Source organism: Rhinolophus ferrumequinum, chromosome 9 (genome assembly GCF_004115265.2).
Source record: "Rhinolophus ferrumequinum isolate MPI-CBG mRhiFer1 chromosome 9, mRhiFer1_v1.p, whole genome shotgun sequence".
Taxonomy (NCBI): Eukaryota; Metazoa; Chordata; class Mammalia; order Chiroptera; family Rhinolophidae; genus Rhinolophus; species Rhinolophus ferrumequinum.
The window spans coordinates 14,407,501-14,426,313 of NC_046292.1; the positions used below are offsets into that span (position 1 = coordinate 14,407,501).

Genomic DNA, 18,813 nt, shown 5'->3' on the forward strand with positions numbered 1-18,813 from the left:
CCCAGGAAGCCGACAAAGACACTGGGTTGGCTCAAGGGCCACCTGATCCTGGCCCAGCTCCACCTAGAGCTCCTTTCACCCAGGTCCCGGGGGGAAACCCTTCTGTGGCCCTAAGAAGGAAGGGATACAATCAGAAGCAGGATTCCTTCCTAGGGGCCCACCCTGTGGTCTCATCACTAGGAGCCACCCCTTGGAGGTCCCTTCTGGTTTCTGGTGTAGAACACCTTGGGAACTCCTAGGGCAGTGTCAGGGTGACACTGGCTGCTGGATTCTCGCCTGCTCTCCAGGCACAGGGCCAGGAGCTGGGCAGATGAGGCTGGCCAGCGTCCACACTGCCTGGGCTGACGTTGATTTAAGCAAGATCTTACCTCATAGGCAAGATGGCGGCTACAGGACAAGGGTGATTGGTAAAGACAGGCTGTTCCCAGCTTTGTCCTCTACTTGTTCCTTTGTCCAATCATTTATTTATTCAATTTGCAAACTATTTGCAGTCCTGTGGCATGTGGGCATTACCTGAGCACATACGGTTTACAGCCTGGAAATCATTAATTCATTAATCAAATATGCATTAAGCACCTACTGGGCCACGCACACGTGGTAAAACATCTCCAGACCATTAAATAAGCAGTTCAATAAGCAATTATTTGTTAAGCGCCATCTAGGTGCCTGACAGAGAATAAGCACGCCTAAAATGTTTGTGGAATGAACGAAGGAATGAATGAATGCTTAACATAAGAGGGATGTATGGAGGGCTCAGATGAAGTCCTCACCTCTCCCCAGGCCCCCAAACTCTTTCCCCAGCCCAGCCCAGCATGGCCACCCAGGCAGGCTAGCAACTTCACAGTGGGAGAGGCTCAACGAAGCCGGGGTAGCTGCTCCCAGATCCTGTGAAGGTTCATAATCTCTCTGATGGGATGAGTGACTAGGTAACCAAGTGAGTGGCGCTGAACCCTAAGCAAAGCGCCCAGAGGCTGCTCAACCAGGTGGACCATCCGCCATCGAAAAACCAGACGCTGGGACACAGGGGAATAAGAGCCCTTGGAATTGGCTGGACTCCCCATCCTCAGTTTTCATGTGTATCTGCCCTTTCCCGTTCCATAAATGCTTACTGCACATCACGTCCGTGTGACGTACTCAGCTACTCTCGGCCAGACACAGAGAAGCAGCCTCAGTAGGGTCAGAGGGACCCAAACATATTGCTACACAAGACAGGACAGAGAAATGAGATTACAGAGGAACAAAAACCTCAGCTGGATCAAGGGAGGATAGCTTTTCTGGAGGGACTAGCACACACTGGGTTGCATAGTGATTACAAAGAGACAGAGACTGAGGTCTGGGGCCCACCAGCCCGTGGTTGAATTCCAGCTTCTCCACTCCCTCCCACAGTAACCTCGGGTAAGTCACTTAGTCTCACTGCCTCAGTTTCCTCATACATAAAATGGGGCCAAAAGTAACCACACCTCATAGGGTTGCTGTGAGGAGGAAATGAGATTACATCTGTAAAGAAAAGGTGTGGTCGTTGGTCCGTGGAAAGCATTAAGCAAATGGAAGCCATTACAGCTATTCGGTTCGAACTAAGGATGGTGGATGGTGCCAGCCTGTATGTCTCACCAGCCCACATCCTAACAACAACAGTACCGGAGCTAAGGTTAAAGAAATCCTAGTAGGCACCAGGTATAAGCTATACATTATTTCTAATCCTCAGAGCCATCCCTAAACTGGGTACTATTTTCCCCATTTAAAGATGGGAAGACACAGGCTCTGGGAAATTAAGTGACTTATCGCAGGTCATACAGATGGTAAGTTCCTGGGCAAGGATTTGAACTCATGTCCTTCTGATTCCACAGTCTTGACACCACCCACACCCACCTGCCATATCTCAGGCTATCTCAGCAAGCCAAGTCCACCAGACCAAGCCCTCTCCTTGGCCTTGGGAGGTCAGTTGGGCTTGAGCAGGGAAGCCCCCTTGCATAAGGGGACACAGCCGAGGGCAGGGGTGAGACAAGCCCACGATACAATACAGAAGCACCTACTTGTCCGGTACTGCACAGCCAGTGCTACGAAGCAGGCCACCAGTCCTGCTGCAAGAAGTGCCACCAATATCACCAGACGCTTCTCGACCGGGGTTCGCACAGCCCAGCATCTCTGGCCACTCCGGGGGCTGCGGAAGTTCACCTGTCGGGAAGAAGGCAAGAGGGGTGGAGAGGACATGAGCGCAGGGCCCCCCCTCCCCAGAAGGAAGGGACTCCGAGGCAGGCCCAGGCCCCGGGGAGACATCAGGGCTGCCCTCCTGCCTCAGGGGTGGTCCGGTTCCCGCGGACTCGGTCCTAATCCAGGAAGGGAACCACCACCCTGCTCAGCAACTCAGATTTGCTCCTAAACTTCAGGGAGTTTAGCAGCTCGACCCAGCCAGGCTTGGGTGTTTTTCTGTGTCACCTGATATGGGTAGAAGGATAAAAAACAAAACAAAACACCCCAGCTTTTCTGTGTTTCTCCAGTAAGTTCAAAAAAGAACAGGAAGTTTGGCCTTACAGGAATCCAGTGAGTGTCCAGCTGGGCTCTCCTCAAGACCATTAAATCAATAGGCTGGCGTGACACAACCGTAAGAATGACACCACCACAGCTCACACTTCCCAGGAGCGTGGCTATTCTTAGCTCCTGAAACCCCCACAACCCCAAGGGCAATTATTACGTCTCTTCTTACAAATGAGGACATGGAAGTCCAGACAGGTAAGACCCTTGCCTCTCCTCACACAGCTGAATGGGTGGAGCTGGAAATCGAACCCAAGTCTGTTGATTCTGGAGCCACTGGTGGGTCAGAGATTTGAGTCTTGGGAGATGTCAGGGTTAATGCAATGGAGAAATAGCTCCATTCAGGCAGGTCCTCAAAGGGAGGAAAAAGGTCCCCAGCCATACAGTCTAGCTAAACAGGAAGGGAGGCACAATGAGAGGAAGTGGAGGGCGTGGCAGGGCCCTCCTGGCTAAGGAGGGACAAGCTAGTCAATAGCACTCAGAGCCCTCAGGCCAGCTTGAGGCTCCCTCTGTTTCAAGAGGTACTTCTTGCAAACGCCCGGGCCACAGGACAGGAGGGGTCCCCCAAAGTTTTGGGGGGGCTCAATTCAGTCACATTGTGGCTGTGGGTCAACAGCGGAGCACCAACTCAAGGCCATGTTGGAAATACCGAAGGAAAGACTCCCTCATTTTCAGCTGTTCACAGCCCAGCAGGGAGGGAGATAAAAACAGACTGGGGTGGGCATGGGTTCAGTCAGGGAAGGCTTCCTGGAGGCGGAGGATGCCTGGGCTTGGTCTTGAAGAATAAGTAGGAGCTAGCCAGGTGAATGGGGAAGGAAGGGGAATGACAAAGTCTAGATCCTAAGGGGCATCGGTAAGCCAGTTTAAAGAATGTGGACTTCCTCCTGCACACTGGAGTAACACGATTAGATATATACCCTCTGAAAAGGCCAAGGTGGAGGGAGCAAGGCTTGGAGGCAGGGAGACCCACAGCCTGCCAGAGGGTGAGACGGGGGAGGAGAAGCCAGGGGAGATGAAGTGTCCCACCAACACCTGAGGGGATGGTTGTCCCCAGGAGCCAGGTCACCGAAGAGCCTCACGCTGGCCTGTGGGGATCTAAGGCTGGTCATCTCTTGGGGAAGGAAGGGTACCAAGGAGCCTCTAATCATCACTGGGCATTCTCTGAGCAGGAAATGACCAGGAATTGCTGCATTAGAGAAAGGGGAAGACAAACGTCTTTCACGGAGGAAAAATGGGGCTCTAAAACCGAAAAAGGAACTTGGGGCCTCATCATATTTTCCATGGAGGTCCAGGAAGCTCAGCAACTGAAGCAGCTGTATCAGGTGGAGGGCGGGGTGCCACTTCCTGAAATTCCTTAAGAACCTTTTTAAAAATGAAACAAAAACTCTGCCCATGCTACTGCCAGTAAGTTAACACTTTGGGCTGGGAGGGCCTGGTACAGGGAGGGACAGAGAACCAGGGCTGATGCTAACATGTTCACAGCACTGAAAGGTTTATAAGATGCCTTTTCAGAGGCATCCATTTTTCTCACGCAGTTACCTTGGGCACTGGTATTCAGAGGGGTCCCAAAGGATATGAGCAGGTGCTGCCTTGCCTGGGGCTGACATTGATTCTCCTTCTTTCTGTTGTCCTGACCTTGGATTTGTCTCACTTTCTGTCTCCTCCTCTAAGCCTCTTGGTGCCCCCATTATCATGGCTTAGCTCTTGGGGGGCGGAGGGTGAAGGTAAAGAGGCAGGGAGACCTCTGCCTGGTGTGGGCTCTAGGAAGCCAGGGAGCACAGCTTTCAGGCTTGGGGAAGCAGGAAAACCTCACCTAATGTGGACAGAGCAATACCGTGGTGTGGGCAACCTGAGGACATGAAAAGGAGAGCAGTAAGAAATGAAAAGAAGGGAGATGATGAAAGGAACAGAGGGAAGAAGGAAAGGAAAAAACAGTAATAACTGCAGCTAATATTTGATTGTTTTCCATGTGCCCGGCATTATGTTAATTCTATTTTGTTGCTAGACGATGCTATCCATTCTATCTTACACATCCCTATGAAGAGGTACTAGTATGAGCTCCAGAAGAAACACAGGAAGTGGCCGGGGGGCAGGGAGAAGGAGAGAGAACAGTGAGAAAACCCCATCTCAGGCTCAGCCCAATGGCCAGGCTGACCCAGGAGCAAAGCCGAGCTGAGCCAAGCTGAGCCTCATTGTTTTGATGTCAAGCAAACAGATGGTGTTCACCGCAAAATTTAATTAAAATCAAGTCAGAATTAAATGAGAAATTCATAGTTCTAGGCAGAAATGGAATTTGAATATAAGGTTTTTTATCTTTATAATGTTCTTGCTTGACTCATATGCCCGGCTGGGGCCTCTTGCGTGGAAGGAATCCAGAGTCATCCCCCTGGGGCAAGAGAAGTTACCTGGAGGCATTGCTCCGGGACCAAGAGACGTCTCCAGGACAGGCTGTCCAATTCCTGGGTGTCATGGACAGGGCTGAGGCCCCCCCATCACCCTGCCCTGCCTCCTTCAGAGGATCTAGCATGACAGGTCACATCAAGAGGTGGATACAAATGGTTCTCATGTTCCTTTTGGAAATGAGGGCACGTCTGCAGTGACTGGTAGGGTAGGAGGTAACTGAGAGGTGACCATCGGCCAGCGAGCAGAGCTGACGCTTGGCAGACGGAGTTGAGAATTACTTTAAATGCTCAGCTCTTGGGTGGGCTTAATATCCTATTTATTGTTGTGTGAGGAAGAGGAAGAATGAGACAGAAAAAAAGGATGACCTCAAAAGAGAGAGGTGGGGAGGGAGACAGACAAGAAGAGAGACAGACAGAGCCAGAGAAATGGAACAAGAGAGCGAGACAAACAGTTGAGCTGTCCAGACCGAGTTCCCAGGGTTTCCATAGCCAAGGGAACAAAGCCCTAATGAGGGATAAATATTCGGTTACAGAAGTGAGTGCGTGGCTCACCTAGGCTTACAACAAGAACGAGTTCTGCAGGCGACGATGGGCCACCACTGCCTGGGGCCCAGGAGACAAGCCAGCAGCACAAGGGGTGGAGAGGAGGGCAAAGCCTGGTTTTTTAGATGAGGCAGGGGGTCGGGAGGGAGGGCAGAAGCACTTCCTGAGCCATTGCCAGGTCCCCCAGCCACCTGAGCTTCGTGGAGCAGCAAACAGGAGTCAGTCTGGCCACGGGTTTGGCAGGGAGCCCACCCCCGGCAGTCCAAAAGCCTGGACACCTCAAGGGGACTGGCAGGATGACCGGGCTCCCTGCCTTGGAGTCAGCCTTTCAGAGCGGACAGACCATGACAGCTTGGCCCTGCATGGCACCCTGCCTCCTTAGAGTGTTAGGATGGGGAAGTTTCTTCTAGAAGTTTCCATATGGTGGACTTCTAGCTGAGGCCACGGGCGCCAGCTCAGAGCAAAACTGTAATGTCCTCTTGTCCTCCCCATCTTTTCCCTGAGCCCTACCTGCCCCACTGTCCCCAGGCCTGACTCTCTTCCAGTGACTGATAACAGCTGAAAGAAGTACCTGTTATGGGTGAGAATACTCCCTGCATGTTAACAGGAATCAAAGTCTAGTCTTTAGAACAGGGGTGTCAAAACTGCAGCCCTCGGGCGAACTGCAGTCCGCAATCCATTGTTAATTGGCCTGTAGCAAATTCCAAAAATATATTTAGTTTACTTAAATAAACCAGGTGAGGCAATACGTACTTCACCTCGAGTGAGTGGCCCGGCTGTGTGTGTATTTTACCGCATAGGGCCCTTGGTAAAAAACGCTGAAAAAAGTTTGGACACTCCTGCTTTAGAAGCAGCACTTTCCAGCTCTTTTTGCTTCCCAGAAGGAACAGCCAGTTGTCGATGGCACAGGAGAAAGGGCGCAAACCTGAGAAGTCAAAAGTCAGCCTTTTCTTTAGCAAGATCCCCCATGTGTCACTGAGCAGCCTCTGGGCCTCAGTGTCCTTCAAATGAGGAAGGTGGATGAGGTCCCAGGTCTGAACATCTCAGATGCTGGAACAACTCTAAGGCCAAGAGCATAAGGTTCTAACAGGTGGATGGAGTTGAAAGGACTTCCTGATAAGCAGAGAGGTCTTTGCAAAGTACTGAGTGGGACTGTCCCTGAAATTGCTTTGGAAGGACAACCCTGTGAATGGCAGAGGACAAAAAAAAAAAAAAAAGATAAAACCACTACTAAGAATTAAATATCTCAGCTTTCCTTTCTCTTGAAACAAAAATGGATTTTTGGAAGTAACTGATTGAGGTTCAAAGATTTTGGTAAACAGTCATGGTCATCTGCTCCCCGGTTTAGGCTCCAGGGGTAACTTTAGCTATTTCCTTTCAAGCCACTGAAACAGTGTGTACTGGGGCGTGGGGAGACCAGGCAGCCAATCTGAGCAGAGCACAGGCTTCCAAGAGAAAAGCTATTTTATTGAGGGCATCACTGAGATATCACGCGTGGTGAGTTTCAATGATAATCCCAGTAACAATCAAATCCATTTTCTGTGCACTATACCAAATGCTTTCACTTATATTGTCTCATTTCAATCTTTGCAACAGCTCGGAGAGGTGGATTAATAATATGAACCCCATTTTACACCCCCCCCAAAAAAAAGCTATTTAAGTGAGTTGCTTTCAGGTCTGAGAGCCCATCAGAGGCAAAGCGGGGGCTCCGTGTTAGAGCTATCTGGCTTTAAATTCTGTGCTCAGTCCACACTGACTAATTTTGGTGAATGACAATGAACTTGTGCCTAAAACATGAGACAAAGAAAAAGAAAAACGCTTTCAGGTGAGGAGCAGGTAGAACTTTGTTCCAACTAAATTCCGCACTTTGTCAGTAAGAAAGGTGACAAGTTTGGCTGAAAGAAGGGTGTTTTCATTGACTAGTGTTGGTACCGATAACCGGAGTTCCTAGAACCACTGGGCTCCCAAGTCTTGAAAAATCAAGTCGCTAATTTTTATAGCTGTCTGAGAGAGGGAGATTTGGGGGACTAGGTCCATTCTTAAAAGCCTAAAATTGAGGAAGCAGTTTTGTTTCTAGCATCCAAATCATAGGAAATTATCCAAAAGGCTAAAAGATGGTCACCCATAATGTTCCAGTTATTGGGCCTATTATCTAATGATAGCTGATTGAGTAAATATATTTTTACATATTGTACCATGAAGTGTTATAATGTTTAATGGCAGCATGTTTTGGAAGTTTTTAACAACATAGAAAAATGCTTATGAAGTGGCATTAAATGAAAAGAGCAGGACGTATAACATCGTGTCCTTAGAGTGAGCTCATCTGTTTAAAAACATATACATGCAAGTGGGAAAAACTAAAAGTACTTATCTCCGAGCATTTAGATTACTATTTCTTTTTAAATCTTTTTTTATATTGGACTCTTTTTCCCCCCACAAATGAGCATGTAAAATTTTTACATTGGGAATAAAAACATCAATGATTAAAAACATAAAAATACTAGAAAACTCTGCTTTGTAAGTGGAAGTGGATGGGTTCTCGACTCTTAGAACAAGCATTGGCTAGTTCACAGCTGCTTTGGGAAAGTTGTGGCGGCTCAAGCAAGCCAGGCTGGGTACCCACAGATGTGCCCCAAGGTGGCATTTCCTGTATAAAAAGTGGACAATGGACTCAGTTTGGTCGTTTGGTGAAATGGCCCCAACACTGCACTCCAACCAACATGACAGCTCTGTGACCACAGGAATGTCCCTAACCTAAGATTCAGCTTCCTTGTCTGTAATATGGCCACAGGGGCCCTTACCTCATAGGTCATAAAAACAACAATCACAGAGGCCCTGTAAAATGCATTACACCCCATTTCGCTAACTCCCATTTTACATGTGAGGGAATTGTGGTTTAAAGAGATTAAGCAGCTAGCCTGCCGGAAGACCTTGAGTGGAGTCAGAATTCAAACTTGGGCCCCTGGCTTCAGGGACTGAGCTGCCTCAGCTGGATGAAGAAGGTACCTGGTCACCTGAAAAGGCTATATCCATGTGGGCTGCTATTATGATGACAGCATGGCACAGTATTTTGTTGTGAATTCCAAATGCTTTTGTGCGGATATATTTAGAACCTTCTGTGGAAGATGAGACTGAGAAAGATTGCTGATTAGATGCTGTTTTGATTTGTGAAGGGAAAAATGCCTGCCACAGAAATCTCATTTCCTGTTGGATTTAGCTTCTTAAGAAGGGTCCGCAGGGAAGAGGTTCTACACAGACTGGGTTTGATTGCTCACTCCCCAGTTTCTAGCTCTGTGACCTACGGCGAGTTGTCTCCCCTTTCAGAGCCTCTGTTTCCTCACCTGTAAGTGAGAGCAGTAACCCCTACAGCTCCTGGGGTGGTTCTGAAGGTTAAGTGGGAAGGGTGCCATATGCCAGCGGGCAGACCACTGGGGTCATGAGTTCTGATCTCCCTGGGACTACTTAATTAGCCTGGAAGGACTCAATCAGTGCTATCTCCCCTTATTAGTATTATTATTCCAGCTTCAAATAGGTGTGCCTGAGTAGGGTTTGGGTCTGGCAGCCTGAGTTTCCACATACTATAAACTTGCTCTCTGGATGAGCTGTGATTTGGTGTCAGTTCACTGGGTAGCCCCAATTCTCCCCAGTGCCTCCCTTGGTCAGCCTGGCAGAAGGCCTCCTGAGCTGAGATGCCCTGGCTCCTCTCTCTATACTGGTTTCTCAGGAGCCAGATTTCGGGGTCCCCTTGGGTGTCCTTGACGCTTCCAACTCGCACCTACCCATCTGCCTGGGTTCCAACCCCACTCTGGCGGAGGTCCTGGTCAGAACTGGCCCCATTCAGTCCCACAGGGAGAGAAGAGCAGAAAGCAGCAGTGCTCACTGTGGTGCCACAAGGCAGGAAGGTGGTGGGCTGATTGGCTTCCCCCAGGGGCAGACCCTGGGAGGAGAACAACTGGACTTTCTGAGTAGGCTGAAAAGTAGCAGGAAAAGGGGGCAGAGGAGGACTGCCTGCCTCCAGAAAATGCAGGGAAAGAGGAAGAATAGGGTAATGCCTACTAGATAGGGTGACCAACCACCCAGTAGGCCCAGGACTGAAGGGGCTACAGGGAAGCAGTTTTTATGCTAAAAATGGGCAGTTTTAGACGCTGCTAGTAATGGGCTGTGCAACCCAGGGCAAGTCCCTCACTGCTTAGCGACTGCCTCTTCTGTGAAAAGGGAACTGGACCAGCTCAGCTCTGGAGAGGTGGGGAAGGTGTGTGTTTCAATTCTGTCCCCAAGGCTGTAGCCCCATGAACAGGTGGTCGGGAGGATTTGGGGAGTGGGTACGGGCAGGGCTGGTGAGGGGAGGCCAGTCCGGGAGCTCAGAGCCTCAGCAACACTTGTGCTCCAGAAAGGTTTCTTCCCTGGGTAGCCCAGGGCAGTCCAGAGCTGCGGGCTGGTACAGACCCCTCCGGGGCTGGCAGGATGGAGGCGGAGGCAAGGGCGGGAGCAGCACCAGCGCGCATGCCCGGTACTCCCTCGCCTTCCAACCCGGGCCAGGGTCTCACAGAGGGCCAGGGCTCCTACCTGCAGGCCGTTTGGGTACCCGTCACCCTCGGAGAGCGAGTCCACCAGGTCTTCCTCGTCCAGCGTGGCCCGCTTGTAGGTCGACATCTGCAACGCCAAGCACAGCACGGACTCCCTCAGCGCCTCCATGGCTCTCGTGCCCGAATGGGGAAGCGGCCCGGGCGCAGCCACCACCACCGCCGCTGCGGCGCCCCGCCCGGGACACCGAGACCGGCCCACCGACCAGCCCGCCGCGAGGGAGGGGGGTCCCGCCTCCCCCGCCCCCTCTGCGCTTATGCAACCCTGCCTCACCCCCAGCGCCGACAGCACTGCGGCCACACATTCGGCATGCTGCACCCCGCATCGCCTGGGTTCCCGACGCCTGGGTCCCTACCCTTGCGGGGGCTACGGCGCACCCAGCTGATCCGGGCGGGCTGGGCTGCGGTCCCGCCGGCATCACGCCACCTTTGCGGGTGGGGCCTGATCAGCGCGTGTCTCCGGTTCCCTCCCTGGCTTCACCGGGAGACCCCCCAAGGTGTGGGAGGTAGGCCTCCCTTTCCCAGAGGGAGAGGCCCCACCACGGCCAGCCCCTAAGGGGACAGGAAGGGGCTTCGCTGCAACCTCTCCTAGGAAACCTGAAGTCCCCCTTCAGTTATCTTCAATGGCAGATACCAAGAGTCAGGTGTCAGGAAGGTGCCACAACACTCGACAGGATCTTCCCTCCAGTGGCCCTTAGGTGTGTCAAGGGCCGTTTGAGCTACAAAGATTGGGGTGAAAAGAGATAAAATAAAAAAGGCAGGTGTCTCTCCTCTCATTTCCCCCTTCCTCTAGCCCAGGGGTCTTTAAGCCAGAGTTCATGAATGATTTCAGAAAACTCCAGAATTCCTCTGACCTAGAATGAAAAAATAGTGTGTGTGCATTTGGGTGGCTGGAGGGGAATCCCATGCTTGCCTCCAGGCTCAAAGGTGTGACTCTCCTCCCAAAATACCGTGTTTCCCCCGAAAGTAAGACCTAGCCAGACAATCAGCTCTAATGCGTCTTTTGGAGCAAAAATTAATATAAGACCCGGTATTACATTATAGTATACCTGGTAATACCTGGTCTTATATTAATTTTTGCTCCAAAAGACGCATTAGAGCTGATTGTCTGGCTAGACCTTATTTTTGGGGAAACACAGTATTAAGAACCCTGGCTTCAGGGCTCGCCCAATGACTCAGGTGCTTGGAGCGCGGGGCTTCTAACGCTGGGGTGACCAGTTGGATTCCCACATGGGCCAGTGAGCAGCGCCCTCTACAGCTAAAATTATGAACAACAGCTCTCCCTGGAGCTGTGCTGCCTGTGCTGCTGTGGGTTACCATGGGCTACCGTGGGCTACCGTGGGCAACCGTGGGCTACCGTGGGCTGCCATGTGTTGCCCTGAATGGCCGGCAGCCAGTGTGAATGGCCGGCAGCCAGTGTGAGCGGCCGGCAACCAGCGAGAGCTGCCGTGAGCAGCCGACTGGGGACTGGCAACAGACTGCCTCAGCCAGGGAGGGAGCACAAGGCTCACAATACCAGCATGGGCCAGGGAGCTGTGTCCTACACAATTAGACTGAGAAACAACGGCTTGAACCGGAGTGGGGGTGGAGGCAGAAGAAAGGGCAAAACAAATACAAAAACCCTGGCTTCAGCTTCAGAGTTGGTCAAAGACCAGGTAACCCTTCCCTCTCTGGAGTCAAGAGCCTCCAGCACCCATTCCCCAGCCCCCGAGACCTCTTAGGGGCCCTGTGACCTGGGCTGAAAAAGTGGGCTCTCTCCAGATGTGGAGTGGAGTGCTCAGGCAGGGACTCTGGATGCCCAGCACTCTCTCTTCCACCCAAGACCCTAACTCAACAGTTCCCCAAAGGACCCTCCACTTCTAGTGAGACCTGGAATCTCCTGCCTTTATACATTTTTTCCCCCAACTTTCCAAAGTGCACATCTGTTCATTCCCATATTTGATTCTCACAACACACATGTGTGAAGCAACAGACTCAGAGAGGAGAGGTGACTTTCCAGGGTCACAGCCACAGGGACAGCTCCTGGCTTCCGCTCCTGCCCTCTTCGCCTTCTCAGCAGCCACAGTGAGCCTTGAAAAAGGAAATTCTGATCTTGCTGCTCCCTTGCTTAAAACCTCTACAGGGACAGTCCCTTTACCAGTCCCCCATTGCCCCTGCTCATCCTGACCCTCATCTTGTGTCCCCCCCACTCACTTAGACCCCAACTTGTTTCGCCCTCACTCTGTTCCTCAGATGCTACAAGTTTCTCCTGCCCACCACCCAGACCTTTATAGTGCTGTTCTATCTGGAACATACTTTCCTATCTCTGCTATTCCCATGGCCAGCTTCTGCTTCCGATCTCAGCTTAAATGTCATCTCTTCAAATGTCCCGACTACCTTAGTAACCTCTCAAATTCTCTATTACAGCACCCCATTTTTCCCTTTATAGTATTTACTGCAGTCTGTTATGTTTTTTTTTTTGTTTTTACATTTACCTACTCTCCCCCAACCCCCTCGACCCCCCGAATCGTGAGCTTTATCAGGGCTGGGACCTTGTCTGGCACAGAGAATTCCCATCACTTAGCATACTACAGATGCTCAAAAGACAGGTAAAATGAATGGTGGAACAAGTGGAGGGAAGTGACAATTACTCTGGGGCAGTACCTTTAAATTCTTGTGCATCTAGCTTTGCAATGCCCTAGGACAAAGGTGTAAGGGGCACAGGTCTCCCGGGAGGCAGAGAACTATGGCAAGAATTTTAATTCTGGAGTCTTCTGCCTCCCTCCCGCTGGGTGGAGTTCCCATTACCCACCCGAAAGAGAAAGGGTTCCCAGGCTTCTTCACTTCACGCTCGGTTACAGCTGGGCTTTATCTGAAACCAAGACACTTGGTTATACTAAGTAACAGGTGTCAACCACCCAAGAAAAAGACCCTTGACAAAGAAGCATCTCCCCAGCCTGGCACAGCAGGTCCTATTTCCTAGACACCTAGGAGTGTGAGGTATTATTTGTAAGTTCTTTTACACCCATCAGCTCATTTAAGCCTCCTGCCCTTCCCTCTGAAGCAGGTATGACTGGCCCCTTTCACAGAACCTGAAATTGAGACAGGGGAAGTAACTTGCCCAGGGGCGGTGAAGCAGTGGTTCCTCCTCCTCTCATTTCAGAGGTCACCCCTCCTGGGAAGCTCTCCTGACCATCTTTCCCTGACCCTAGGTGGCGTCTGGTCCCTTGCTCTGCGCTTCCCCCACACAGCCCCCAACCCCATGCTTCCTTCTATGGAAGCACACAGCACTCTAGAGGGGAGAGCCTTGCAGGCAGGGGCTGGGTCTCCTCTGGCTGGAAGCCCATGGCGGGTGGGGCGGGGGGTGGGGGGGGGAGTCAGGCCCAAGGCAGCCTCTCTGTGGGCGGATGAGGAGGGAAGCTTACATACCTCCCAAGCAGACGTCCGCTGAGATGGAGCGCTTTTATTTTTCAGCACACAAACGATGAGGGGCCCTTCCTGAAATGCCTGCTGCCCGGCCAAAATGAAACTGAACCCCCCTCAGGTGTGCGAATGGCTTAACCGGCTGCGCTCACTAGGTGGGAGCACAGACATGGTAGGCCCACTAGGTGAGCGGCATTGCAACAATGGCAGCCCTATCTTTGTACCCGCCCCCAGCTGGGGCGGGGCCTTCCATTCACCGGCTCGTTGGATCCGCACCCACCTAGAGCCTCAGCCTCAGCAGGTATCACTTCCATTTTACAGAAGTGGAGGGGAATGGGGGGAAGACCCAACACCTACTATGTGCTGCTTGAACCAAATGTATCTCTCCTGACCCCACGATGCCCTGTGAGATGGGAATCAGCACCTCCACTTTACAGATGAGAAGACTGAGGCTTAGGGAGGAGGGAGGACTGGCCTCCCTTGCTCCCCCAGGTGGGCTGGCTAGAGAGCAAGGGAGCTGAGATGTGACTCCTTGCCTAATGACCTCACGATGCTGCCATCAGAGAACCCCAGCCATACAGCTAGTAAGTGGCAGAGCTGGGCCTAGAACCTGGGTCCTGCCTCCTGGTCCCATGATCACTGAGAAAGGGGGAGCTGCTTCTTCATGTGGGGACCTCATGGAATCTGGGGACTCTGAGGTGGCAGGGTGGCCAGCGACTGAGCTCCCTAATTGCCTCATTTGTGGCTGTGGGTGCCACAGCTGGCCACGAGCTTCAAGGAAACAGGGACAAACTCTGTTTTGTGGGGAGCCTCTGCCTTGATCTACTCATCCCTCTCCTGCCCCACCCCACAGAGCCGTGGAGGAGAAATCTGGGCCTGGTGTTGATGAGAAGGGCTTAGCGGAGACCAAAACTGGAGGAACCACAGCTCGTCCTCCAGCTGCACAGAGAAGGTGGTGAAAGTCAGATGAGGGTGTGATGGTGCCAGCTCTGGAAACACCACCCTGTGGAAATCAAAGGCCTGGGGTGAACAGAACTGAGAAATATTAACGCTCACGTGGCTCTGACAACGAAGGCCTCTGGCCAGTGGCACCTGGGCATGATCCTATTTGTCTTGAGTTAGTCACTCAGATGCTTCTTGTGGTTGGTTTGCCCAAGGCAGGGGATCTTCAAAGAATTTTGGAGAAGTGAAACTCATAGGCCTGGGACTTCTTGGCCACACTCGCGATCTATTTTCATGGTTGATTTCTAAGCCTCAGCTCCTTAGGGATGCAGCCCTTTGTGGCCAACGGCCTTGTCAATTCCTGCCTCTCCAGTGCCATTAATTAATTAGCTGTTGAATCTTTGTATGTTATCTAATACACACTCATGTTATATGTTAAATACTTACATTTAACGGATACAATGATATAGTAGGTAAAAGCTCTAGATTCAAACCTTAGTTCAGATCCCCACTCTGCCACTTCCCAGCTGTGAGACCTTGGGCAAGTGACTCAGCCTCTCTGTGCCTCAGCTGTCTCATCTATAAAATGGAGATGATAATAATAGTACCTCCTTCATAGACTGCTGTGATACTTAACTGAGTTAATATAAAGTACTTAGAACGGTGCTGGGCACACATCAAGTGTTAGCAGTTATTTGTACAATTGTTTCTTATAAAGCACAGGCTCAAAAACTTTCAATTGATCCCCACTGCCTAAAGAACAAGCTCCAGGGGTGTGGCCATCACCCTGACCCCAAATCTATCTCTGTAGGTGTTGAGCACGCAACAGGAGTTCACCAAGTCCTGTGCTGCCAGCTGAGGGGGCCGCCCTGCCTAGGACTCGGTGCCCAACCTTAAGGAACCTGCACCTGATATCCCCTCTTTCAAGACTGTGAGCCCCTCTTTCAAGACTGAGCTTTCTACCACAACTATTGCTTTCCATCTCTGACCTACCTCCTCCTCCATGAAGCCCCTCTCTCCTCCCCAGTCAGAAGGAATTATGCCCTTCCTGCTGGTGGGCCCCTGGTGTAGCACCTGTATTACATTCAGGCCTTCATCTAGGCATCTTTATCCCTGGGATGGAGAGGAGGCGGAGGTAGGATTGGGGGGGCAACAGTCATCTTATTGCCCTCCACCCGTGTCCAGCACAGAACCTAGTAACTGGTTAATTTGTATTCCAGATTTTCACTGGGGCATTAGGCACCTGTGACTTCCACAAAGAAATAATAGAGTTTGGTTGCTTGATGACAATCAAGTAAAATTCAAATAGGACAACTGTGGCTATGGGCAAGATAGTAAAAATATGGCCATCACTCCTGAAGATAACACCACGTGACATCTATTGCTACTATTACATTGTCCATTACGTTGCTCAGTGTCTTTTACATGTGAAATTTCCATGTAATTAATTTCTTTTTAAATTTACCACAAAGTTCCCGAGTGAACTGCATCTTTGCTTTTTGGTAACAGGAATCACAGGAATCAGCCCACATCACTTTTTTCCTGGGCTGCCAGGAAGCTCATAGCCAAATCAGAAACTCACCTATGGGCTTTTTCCTTGTCCACATTTTCTACTGTATGAGGTCGGACAATTAAGTTCGCAAACTTAATTGTCAGACCTTATATTTTCTCTGATCCTTATTTTCCATTTCTATTGCATATCGTTTTATTGAATGTGTTTTAGTCATCACCCATCATGAATAAAGTGAATTAGGAACAACCCTTTTCCTGATGCACTCTGCTGGTAACACACAGCTTCATGGTATTTATTCAACACTGGGAGACTGAGGTAGTGAAGACAGACCTGGGCCGGACCCCAGCTTCCCTGGTTCATGTGACCATGTCATTTCCCCTTTCGGGCCTCAGTTTCCCTCATTCGTAAAAAGGGTCGTTGTGAGGATTAAATGAGCTGAAACATGAACTTCCTGGCATATAACATCCCATTCCCAAGAGAACTGGTACCTGATGGACACGCGGCAACACCCACCTCATACCTGATTTTTAAAATTTTCCTTTATATTTTTCCATTTGCTTCTGCCCTTGTCCATATTTCCTAATCTTGGCCTTAGTTCAGCCAACATCTGGCATTTAATCTAGCCTTGCTGCTGTACTCAGGGCAAAAACAACCACCTTCCCAGGTGATCAAGGTTAACACCAACAGTGATAAGTCCAATATGACTTACCAATAGCGAGTATGCACTCATGATACGATGTGATATAAATGGTACTTTACTTCTGGGTCTTGCCTCCTAAAAGCACATTGCCCCCCACCTAATCATAAGAAAAACATCAGACAAATCCTCATTGAGGGACAGTCTACAAAATACCTGCCTAGTACTCCTCAGGGTCATCGAAAACAATAAGTCTGAGAAACACCGTCACCCGGTGGAATAAGCCTTGGGATCCCCATTTTACAGATGCAGAGACTAAAGCCAAAGAAAGGAGGCAGCATGCATTAGCGGCAGAGGGGGGCGGTTCAACCCCAGATCTTCTAGACCCTCTCAGGGCCCTTCCTCTTTTCTTGTGCCATCTTGGGCCTGGCTCTCTAGGCCGACCTCCTTCGGGCCTTTGGAGAAAACAGGTTGCCCCATTTGGGATGTGGGAAATTGGAAGGGATATGACTGGGGCTGGGGGTGGAGGTGGGTGGGGAGGGAGACTCCACTTTGTGTCACCAAGAAGTCAGATGGAGCTGGAGGCCTGAACGTGGAAAGGGGGAAGGTGGCCAGGAGTTCAAGGGAGGGGAAGCCTAAAAGTGAGACTCAGGGAGAAAACGGAAGGCCAAGGGTACAGAGCACACGTGGGAGGTCAAGGCTGCTAAGCTCCTCATCAGAGAAGGTGTCAGCCCTGCCAGCCAGTGAGTCAATGACCCTGGTCTGGACCAGAGTCCCAGGCCGGGCTCCCTCAATGTGCGGGCAGTGGGAGACTCGCCCACACATGCAGCGAGCTGGAAAACACTCACCCACTTGGCCTGGTGTTGACTCACTTGCCTGGGGACTTATCACTGTGGAAAGTCTTACCTAGTCCTGCCAACTGACAGCCTCAGCAGACCACCCCACACCCAAGCCCCAAACCTGGCCAGCACTCTTCCTTCCTCCCTGACACAAGCCGCTCATCACCCCACTGACCACCTAGCCCCACGCACAGGTCCCACCACACCTCTCTCCACTCCACCCGCCGGTCAGCCTCCATCTGTCATCTCTGCCCTTCTGTCCAGGCCGCTTGACTCTGCCCCTTTCCCCAGAAGCCTTCCCTGATTAGCCTGCTGACCCCCTGATCTCCAATTAGCACTCCTCCCAGCCCCTCATCTCCGGGCTGGCTCATCTCCTCATCTCCTTCTAAACTAATCGATGTGATCCAGTCACTTTCCTTCTTCACACTCTGGCTCCTTGGAACTGGCAGAAGAAAGCATGAGCCTTGGCCTGGCTTTCAACTCCCTCCTTCCCACCCCCGAATCTGGCTCCTGGCCCCTCTCCAGCCTCTCTCTCACCACTCCTCCCTCACACGCTCAACCCTCAGTAAAATCTGAACATGCTTCCAGGCCTTTGCGTATCCACTGCCGTCTGCCTGTGCGGCCTTTCTCCTCCCCCCACCCCCACCTTCAGCTCAGATGCGCCGTCCTGCAAGCAGCCTTCTGGGACTTTGCTGTGACACTTCCTCCTTGCTCCCCCAGCAGCACCCTGCACGGCCGTCTAGCATCCCATCCCAACAGAGGGACCGCAGGCAAGTGCAGCTGTGTGACCTGGACAAAGTCCTTCCACTTCCGTTCTGTGCTCTGGTTTTCTCATCTATCAAACGAAGATGACAATGGTACCTACTCCATAGCGTCTTTATACATCTTAAATAAGACACATAAAGTCCTCAGCCCGGTGCCTCAGAGAGAAGCAGCCCTGAGTAAATGTTAGCGTGTGTGGTGATGGGTTCAGAAGGGGCTGGTTCTTGCAGTCATACTAAGAATGACGGAAGACGGGAAGGGAAGGAAAAACTGGGAGGACCTATGACATGCCAGGGGCCAGGCTGGGGACTCGTTGGCACATTCATCTCCTTGACTCTTCCCCATTGCATAGTGTAAAACAACTGTAATACAGGGGGGGTTGGTAACTTGTCCAAAGTCGTACATCTGGTAAATAACAAAGCCTGGATGGGAACCCAGGTACATCTATCCCACAAACTTGTGGTTTTGCCGTTACAAAAAAATAAGACGACAGCCCCAACCTGCTCCATCCTTATCACCTCAGGCACCGCCTCCCGGCCCGGTTAAATAACCTGAGTTGTCTACTCTGATCTTCTCTGAGCGCCAAGTTCGCGACAGACCAGAAACCTGCAGCTGGCCCTCAGCTGTGCAGGACAACCAGGCTGGGTAAGTACTGAGA

The 18,813-nt window shown here is 51.2% G+C and overlaps 1 protein-coding gene across 6 annotated transcripts in view; it reads right to left on the minus strand.

Annotated features, from left to right (window-relative positions):
* Positions 1 to 18,813, minus strand: part of ECE1 (endothelin converting enzyme 1) — a 98,016-nt gene that overhangs the window by 41,001 nt on the left and 38,202 nt on the right. Inside the window, exons 1-3 of one of the 6 annotated variants that reach the window (XM_033113969.1) lie at positions 13,469 to 13,487; positions 10,044 to 10,130; positions 2,034 to 2,175 (exon numbers count right to left, since the gene is read on the minus strand). In XM_033113969.1, the coding sequence (XP_032969860.1) occupies positions 2,034 to 2,175; positions 10,044 to 10,130 (229 nt within the window). In that variant the 5' untranslated portion in view covers positions 13,469 to 13,487. Of the gene's footprint in view, positions 1 to 2,033; positions 2,176 to 2,532; positions 2,590 to 2,704; positions 2,732 to 10,043; positions 10,173 to 12,851; positions 12,896 to 13,468; positions 13,488 to 18,813 lie in introns of those variants that run through there. The other 5 variants (XM_033113968.1, XM_033113970.1, XM_033113967.1 and 2 more) reach the window with 5 other exon arrangements.